General features: G+C 33.5%; 1 protein-coding gene across 1 annotated transcript; it reads left to right on the plus strand.

Moving 5' to 3' along the window:
- Nucleotides 1-7,543: 7,543 nt before the first annotated feature.
- Nucleotides 7,544-8,074, plus strand: LOC142632708 (uncharacterized). The gene has a single exon (XM_075807067.1). The coding sequence runs from the start codon at nt 7,544-7,546 to the stop codon at nt 8,072-8,074; it is 531 nt and encodes a 176-aa protein (XP_075663182.1).
- Nucleotides 8,075-9,492: the final 1,418 nt, after the last annotated feature.

Here is a 9,492-nt window from a genome sequence, read left to right on the forward strand (position 1 = left end):
ACATAATTTTAGTAAAAATATCGTTGGCAATTTTTGATTTGCCAAATTATTTATGAGAAACAAATACATACAAGAGAAAGAAAGAATCAAAGGTCCTAACTTGCAAGACAAAAATACATCACAAACTTTACTTAAACATCAATGATATCGTATAATATTTTTGTTAAATAAAAAAAAGGTGTAAAAAGAAGAAGAGAGAAATGCTTGCAAGACTTAGTCACAGATCACAAATATCGGTGGGCCCAAGAGAAATGAGAAACACAAGAATTTCCAATTTGCATCCATGACCTTACCCACTATCCCCACTAGTCCACTATCAAGACATAGATGGGCTTTACACATTGCATGAATATCCAAGATTTTATATATAATTTTACTAAGGGCTTCTAACGAAAAATGTTAATTTCACAAAAATTTACACAATTTTTGTCATAACTCACCACCTAATAAAATGAATTGTAAACAGTTAAGAAAAAAAATAGTGGATTCACGTTAATTCACATCACATGGTATAAGTTATGTAAATTTTTGTGGTCTTAACATTGTTAGCTTCTAATTTATTATCTACCAAAAGAAGACTCTAGCGCCACCGACTGCTGACTCAACAATCACTTCTTTGCTGATATGGGTTTTCCACCACTGAGTGCACGACACGTGAAACATCATGACCGGTGCTTCACTAACGTCAACCCTTACCCACCACCGCTTTTATCTACTCTAGTCAAAGACCCAGTCTCCATAATATAATTTTTAATCAAATTAGAAAGGCCAACTTATTAGTATTAATATATTTAACTATATGATTATGAGCATAATGTTTATAGTTTTAGCCTTTTAGGCTTTTAACTGTCACCTTTTGTTAATGAGGACCTTCTTATTCATTCAACAGGGTAATTTTTTCAAACGGTTGAGATCCACATTGTCGTCAAAATTTCCTAGATTTCAAAAGCCACCAAAATCCAAATCTTGGCATTTTAGCAACCCAAATTTCCAATGAATAAAAATATACCGGATATAAATGTTGTTTCATTTTAATCAAATGTTTTTGAAAAAGCCAAATTACTACTACTACTCATTATATTATATTATCATGGTTCGTTTCTAAATATAAGTAGTGAAAAAAGATGGAGTTAAGTGAAGTTTGTTTTAGATTTACATTTTCTTACTAGTCAACCCATCCTATTTATAAAAAAAAACAAACAAACAAAAGTACTCTTAGTACAATTATTGAATCTTTGCCAAAAACAAAAAAAAAAAATTATTGAATGACTCTTTTTGGTCTTCTAATAAAGTATTAAATCTCTCCAAGCAAGCAACTATTAACCATAAACATTTGCAATTGACACAGCAGGTTAAATTGCTTTTTTTTTTTCTTTTTTTTTTAATGATTTGGTAATTATATGTGGGAATATTTGAATCTTGAACATCTCTATTGAAAATTTGAAACACTAGCATGAGGTATCAATTGAGCTATAAGGTTTTTGGTGGTTAATATATTTACCTTTCAACCTTTGATTGTGGTTTTAAAATATTATTTTTATACTTTTAAAATATTTTAAGAGGTTGTTACAACCATTTGATTGGGGATGTGACATGAATTTTGTTGGTTAGATAAGAATTTTTCATTCATAGGATATTGAAAAGATATATTTTAATACAAATTTAAAAGTATAGGGATTAAAGTAAAACATATTAAAGTAAAAGAATGATTTGGACGCAGGTGTGAAAAAATGACTAATCAATGACCAAATATGTAGATTAACCTTAGCAATAAAACTTAGAAAGAACGATTGTATTTAAAGCATTTTCGGATGGTTGCATTAATTGTTTTTGTTAAAATATGTAATGTAAATAATTTTTTTGATTTTATAAGGTAAGAATACCATGAATTAATGTAGCCCAAGCTACATCCATTAAAAGGAGAAATCCAAACAATTCTATTTTTAATTAAATTTTGTTTATAATAAGCTAGGTGTACTATATTGTATTTTATACTCTATTTTTTATTCTGCTGTCTCTTATTTTCTTTCTTGGGTCCATCACAGAAATCTAGCTTTACTGTTGTTGGTCTCCCAGCCCGAGTTGATGTGACTTAGTCTTTACTTTTCGAATGTTTACATTAATTGTTTTTGTTAAAACATGTAATGTAAATAATTTTTTTGATTTTAGAGGATCCGTGGAGTTAAAAATTTAGCTTTTTAGTTTCAAAAAAATTTACTTTATCTATTTTACCTATTCACTTTACAAAACATATTGCAGCAGTGGATCTATTTGAGTTTTCAACACAATAAAATAATATAAACATCACAATAAAATAATATATCCACTACAATAAAATAATATATCCATTACAATAAACAACCATCACAACTACCCGCAACCGCTACCATCGACTCTTCCACCGCCACCGCAATTGCTACCGCTACCGCTGCCACCACCGCCGCCGCTGCCGCACACAGAAAATTCCCAATCGAATATTTATATCAAAACTTAAAATACTTAGAATCATAACAATAGAACATGATTATGCATAAATACTTAATTTGACAGTAGCTTAATCCCACTGATAAAGAAAACCACACCACAAATTCCTGCAAACAGAAAAATCCCACTACATTCCAATACAAATATATTTTGTCCATTCATGGATGCTCTGGTCAAAAGCAAAAAAAAAAATGTAAAGTTCCCTGCACACAGAAAATTTCCGATCTAATATTTATATCAAAACTTAAAATGCTTAGAATTATAACAATAGAACATAAATGCTTAATTTGACAGTAGCTTAATCCCACTGATAAAGAAAACCACAAAACAAATTCCTGCAAACAGAAAAATCTCAATACATTCCATCACAAATACATTCAGTCCATTCATGGATGGTCTGAATCAAAAGCCAAAAGAAATGTAAAGTTCCCTGCACACAAAAAATTCCCAGTACATTCTGTCCAATACAAATACATTCTGTCAATACAAATACAGAGACAACTGACCTGAAGTGAAACAGAGAGGTGGGTCTGAGCTGATCGGCGATGGGTCTGAGCTGATTGGCGGCTTGGGACGGCGGTAAAACAGAGGTGAGAGTGGGTCGGTGACACTGAGAGAGTTTAAGAGCTCGGGACGGCGTGGGTCTAAGGCTGAAAGGGTTGATCGGCGGTGGGTATCAGCTGGTGGGTCGGTGACGTTGAAGATGACAAGGGTCGGCAGTGGTGAGCTTGAGAGAGTTTTGAGAGAGTTGAGTGCTTGGACGGCGTGGGTCTGAAGCTGAGAGGGTTGATCGGCGTGGGTCAGCGTGGGTCTCAGTTGATCGGCGGTCGGTCTTAGCTGGTGGAACGGTGACGTTGAAGACAGCAAGGGCCGGCGGCGGTGAGCTTGAGAGAGTTTTGAGAGAGTCGAGAGCTTGGATGGTGTGGGCTGAGGCCGAGAGGGTTGATCGGCGTGGGTCTCAGCTGATCGGCGTGGGTCTCAGCTGATCGGCGTGGGTCTCAGCTGACGTTGAAGACGGAATCGGCGGCGGTGAGCTTGAGAGAGTGAACTTGAGAGAGTTGAGAGCTTCCGATTAGAGTGACTGTGAGAGAGAAAGAGAGAGGGGAGCGTGAATAAAAGAGCCAACGTTTATTATTTTAATCTGAAAGCTGAATAAATTTTTTTTTTTAATTTTTTATAGCTCTCAGCTACAGTGCTCATGTATTGATACATGAGCACTGTAGCACAAAGCTAAAAATTTTTAGCTTTGCCTCCACTACTGCAGGAGGGTTTTTTGGGTTTGAGTAGAGCTAAAATAGCTATATAGCTATTTAGTTCCACTGCTGCAAATGCTCTTATATGGTAAGAATACCATGAAATACTTATCAAAAAAAAAAAAAACCATGAATTAATGTAGCCCAAGCTACATCCATTAAAAAAAGAAATCCAAACAATTTTATTTTTAATTAAATTTTGTTTATTATAAGCTAGGTGTACCATATTGTATTTTATACTCTATTTTTTATTCGGCTATGTCTCCTATTTTCGATGCAAAGCTTGAATTATATTCAATCAAGCAAAAAATAGGACTTACAACAGAACAGAGCATAGCATCACAGCACAAGAAAACAAGAAGAAAACAGAGGCATTATTTTATACAGTCAGATTGAACAATTTCCTGCACTACCATAGGAAGAGCTCCTATCCACACCTGCAGGCCTTCATTTCTTCTTGCAAGTTGAGCAATCTCATGAGCAGCTCTGTTGTAATTCTGATTCACGTGATTGACTTTCCAGCTAGTGAAGAAGCACCATAAGGCAAGGATACCTTGAACCAAATGGCCTAGGCTGCCATCAACGAACTTTTCTTTAATGCTGTTAACTATTGATAGAGCATCAGATTCAACAATAATCTGAGTAAGCTTCAAGTCTCAGGCAAGTAGAACCCCGGCTTCCACGGCAAGAGCTTCAACCTCTGCAGCAGAGAATTGGCCCTGAAGGTAATTTCCAGAAGCAGCAATAACAGCTCCACAAGAGTCACGTATAACAACTCCAACACTAGAATTTCATCCATCCTCCGACGTCGCTCCATCAACATTGATCTTAAAAACTCCAGGCGGTGGAGTAATCCAACCATTACACTTCCTTGTTGGATTTGTGTTCAGAGTTACCAAAGCTCCCCTATAATTTTGTAAAAAACTTTTTGCAAAACTCCAAATCTGACTCGGTAAATGGCACTTAGATTCAAAGATAGCTTGGTTTCTGTTGTACCAAACTGACCAAGCAGCTCCAAAGAAAACCTCCAGGTCACAATCAGCTCTGCATTGCAAAATAGTTAAAGCTACATCAGCTATGTCAGCAAGCCCTTGCCATCTTTCCATAAAACTAACTTCCCAATTTTCCCAAACTCTTCTAGCCAATTCACACTTAATAAGTGAATGGATAAGAGTCTCAAACTCATAGCCACAACAAGGACAATAAATACTTACCTCAATACCCCTTTTTTGCAGATTCACCTTAGTTGGAAGGGCATCCATACAAGCCCTCCAAGCAAAGACTTTTATCTTTGATGGGATATTCAAGTGCCATATCTTCCTCCATAAAAATTCTCTCGGGTCAATATAAGAACACTCTCCCTCCTCGGATGATTCAACCATACTAAGTGCAACATAATACGCACTCTTAACAGTGAAATCGCCCCTCTTGTTACCAACCCAAATAATTTTATCTTCCGGAAGACTATAGCTAATTGGGATATTAAGGATTATCCTTGCTTCAAAAGGTAAAAATATAGATTTCACAAGATCTACTTTCCATCTTCTAGTATCACAATCAATAAGAGTTGAGACCATAGGAAAATCATCAAAATTTTGAGGAGGAGGAGAAACAACCTTATACGTTGTGGGGGAAGGCAGCCATTTATCATCCCAAATATGAATTAATCTTCCATTACCCACAGTAATCTAGTTGTACTGTTGTTGGTCTTCCAGCCCAAGTTGATGTGACTTCGTCTTTCCTTGTATTTACAGTTTCCACCTTATCAATACAATTTCTTAACTTTTCTAAAAAAATATATATAATAAAATAAAACTCCCATTTAAAATACAGAAAAAAAATAATCTAAAATATAAATAAATTTCTATAGTTAGAACTTTTTTTTTGAGAAAACTTTAGTTAGATCATTTATAGAACATGAATTTAATATTTCCTGTATTGTATGTGTACAAAAATATTTTAACTTGACTAAATTTCAAATCGTTAATATAATTGTTTGTTTTGATAAGTTGAGTCATAATATATGACTATAAATTTATCAACATAATTATTTTAGTTCCATATTTACTATTTATATTAAAATCAATACTTTCAGATTTTTATTATCTATTATGAATTTTTCTATAATTTGATGGTTAGATCTTATTGTCATATATAATCTCTATGTATGTATGTGTTTATTTTATTTTAAATAAATAAAATTAAAAATATTATTTTTTAATAATAAGAGATAATAAATACTTTTTTTGTTTTTATTTAATTTGGTTAATCAATTGAATGAAGGAATATATTAAAACATCATATCTTTCATTAAGTTTTTATTGTTCCGCAAAACGGAGCTAAAAATTGAACACCCATTAAATATCTTATAGAATTATATTAAGATAACATAAGTATATATACAAGTACTAAATTATAATTTAATAAAATAGATTAATTAACTTATAAAAATGTATACATAGGACATAGGAGACTAGGTAATGCAACCGAGCAACAAAATTTATAGCTATAATTAACTATATTTAAAAAAAAATTATAATTAACTAATTAAAATGAACCACCGCACATGTTTGGTGCGATAGTCATTCTATAAGTATAAGTGTTTGTGGAGTGTGGAGAAGTAAGGACCGGAGTTCAAATCTTTAAGAGGGAGCTTCATATTTATATACACTTAGATTAGGCTCTCTCTAATTAGCATAACTAGGGTTCAAATTCCCTTTCTAATTTTGTAACTACCAATTTTTTTATAATAAAAAAAACTAGCTTATACACTAATTATAGGATTCATATACATATTTTTTAGTTTTATAAAAAAATATAAATACAATAAAAATCCAACATATAGCATTCATTTTATGTTTTTTGTTCTTTATCACTAACCAAGATACCAATTAATTTTTGGTAGGCGGAATTTGAACCTAGATATTTTATTTACGAAAATAAATTTTATGAGTTGAACTAACTGAAACTCATAAAAAAAAATATAGTTAGGACTATGTGTAATACTATAGATTGACAATATAATGAATATTTGGACTATATTAATACAATGAAATTGGATGTTGATCATAATTAATTTTGTTGATTCTTTTTAATGATATTTTTCATATCAGTCTCTATATTTTTCTTAAAGTAAATTTAGTAATATTATTAATATGTTTCTTTTTTCTTATCTATAATATAAATATTTTTATAGTAAAACTGGTAGTAATTTTAACATATAAATCTTTTGTAATCTACCATATAAATTTTTTAAATTTTAAAGTAAAATTTTTAGTAAAAGATCACAATCTCTATTTGCGTTGATACTTTTTTATTATACTTTCATATAAGTTATTAGATTTTAAATACCAAATTTAGCAATATTATTAGTATAAATCCTTTATAATAAAAAAGTAATAATAATTTTAATATTTTCCCTTTAAAATTTTCCACAAACAAACAGGTAATTATATTTTATCTTTTGTTTTTTTTTTCCCCCTTAAGGAATAAGAATAGGAGCATTACTATATTTACTATTTTATATGAATACATAGAAGTTAATGTAAAAAAAAGCAGACTAAAAATAAAAACAAAAACAAAAACAAAATTACAGGAAGTCAACCTAAGAGCCTACTTGCTATAACCGGTCACCAAAACCTGTTTCCTGACCTGTATGGTGTATATAAACACACACTCCCATTCTCAGAAGGAGAAAAAAAGAAATAGGAAATCTTATTATACACGTAACAATTACACACACACAACACAACAGGCACAACCTCGTAGCCAATTTTCTCACAGACCCAGAAATCAAAACCAAAAACATGTTTCTCAAAGCACCAGAACACGGCGGCTCGTGCGCGCCAAGGGTATCTTCACAAGGCAGCTTGTTCATATCCGTATCAGCTTTCATGGCTCTATGTGCCAAGAAAGCCGGTCGAGTCTCACGCAAGCTCAAACACAAGTCTGGCAGTTTCAACCGGAAAATCGAGCAGCTGGGGGTGTTGGGATCGTCGACTCCTTTAGTTTCTCGACCAAAGGAGCTCATAACTACCCTAAGCAACAAGGCGATCACGTTCATGAATCGGAAAAAGGTCGGTGAAGAAGAGATGAGTGGTGGTGGTGCTGGTGGGCCTAACAAGGATAGGCACCGTGAGCTGGAGGAGGACGATTGGGGTGACGGCGGAGTCTGGCAGCGGTCGATCTTGATGGGAGACAAGTGTCAGCCGTTGGATTTCTCCGGCGTTATTTATTACGATAATAACGGGAGGCAACTCAACGAAGTTCCACTCAAGTCCCCTCGTGCGAGTCCACTGCCCGGATATCTCACTCGGGCTGGTAAATCCGAGCTTTGATCACGAAAACACGATATTTTCACAACTTGAAAATTAACAATTATGACTGAGTTAAGAATTTGCTACTTTGAACAGTTGTGAACATTTGTGTGGTCGAGGATTTTGGAGTGTATGTCACCTGCTGCGTCAACGAGAGGAAATAACATGTACCAATTGCAATTACCAAACGTCAACTTTTGTTATTTGTAAAGTTAATCATCCCATCTTTCTATGGTTTCACACCTGTCGTGTTGTGGTTTTAGTAGTGGTTGGGGAATATTAATAGGACCCAGATGACTGAGTCAATCTCTTTGCAAAAGTAGTTTTGTTTTTTTAGTTTTTGTTTTATTTTTTTACTTTTGTGGAGATTATAGTTGGGCATGCACTTGTTGTATAATTGTAAGAGTTAAATACAGGTTTTCCTTTGTGCTTCTAAATTCTGTTTTAGTTTTTTCTTTATTTTTTTTTCGTTTGTCTTTTTCTTCAGATCAGAGCCAAAAGCACTTTCTTAGCCCACAATTTTTTGTTTTTATTTTGGGTAAATTGATTTACCCCTAAAGTTTGAGGTTGTTTAGATTTTACACCTTAAAGTTTTAGAAATTTGATTTTACACCTTAAAGTTTGGTTCAGTTAGCAATTCACACATCTCAGTTAGTTTTGCCGTTAATTGACACATCTCCATGTTGACATATTTTATTTTAGCCAAATCAGTCAAAAAGTTGTGAAAAATAATGGCAGACTTGGCACAATAAAAACGACGCAGTTTTGCCCAAATTTAAAACACAAAACATAAAGCCTAAACTACACCATTTCATGAAGGCAGCTCCCTCCCAAACCGCAGAGTAAAGAACCATCGTGAACCCAAACCTCAAAACCATTGGCTCAACCAGATCAGGTCTAGTGGTCCACAGCAGCAGCAACAGTGAGAACTCTTCTCTTCTCTCCAGCTTTATTTCTCTCTCGTTTTGGATTTCGCTTTTTCTTGCCATCATTGGATTGGATTTGTTGGGGATTCATAGCTGTGATTGGGTTTCCGTAGTTTCTTTCAATATTTTCGTCTCTTCTCTCAGCTGCCTTCTGAACATGGCATCTACAGCTATCTGTATTTGCTGTAGACAAAGGCAACCCTTTTCCATTTATCCATTAGCCCTTAGCAAGTTTATACACACAACAGAGTATAAAAATCAACATCTTATATACAATTCAAAACTACAATAATTCTAAGCAAAAAAACGCAGAGACCATTGACACTAAACTATTTTCATTCTCGTTTCATATGACAAAACCGGCCAATGCCAAGTTGTCAAATGGTTTATCTGCTAGCTGCTGGAAATGGAATACATGAAACTAATGCAATGTTTGTATTTGTTACAAATCTAACATCTCTTCGAAATAATTACTGAGTTAAGTTTTGCATATTTTAGCTACTGTATTGGTAT

The sequence above is a fragment of the Castanea sativa genome, chromosome 4, assembly GCF_040712315.1.
Source record: "Castanea sativa cultivar Marrone di Chiusa Pesio chromosome 4, ASM4071231v1".
Classification (NCBI taxonomy): domain Eukaryota; kingdom Viridiplantae; phylum Streptophyta; class Magnoliopsida; order Fagales; family Fagaceae; genus Castanea; species Castanea sativa.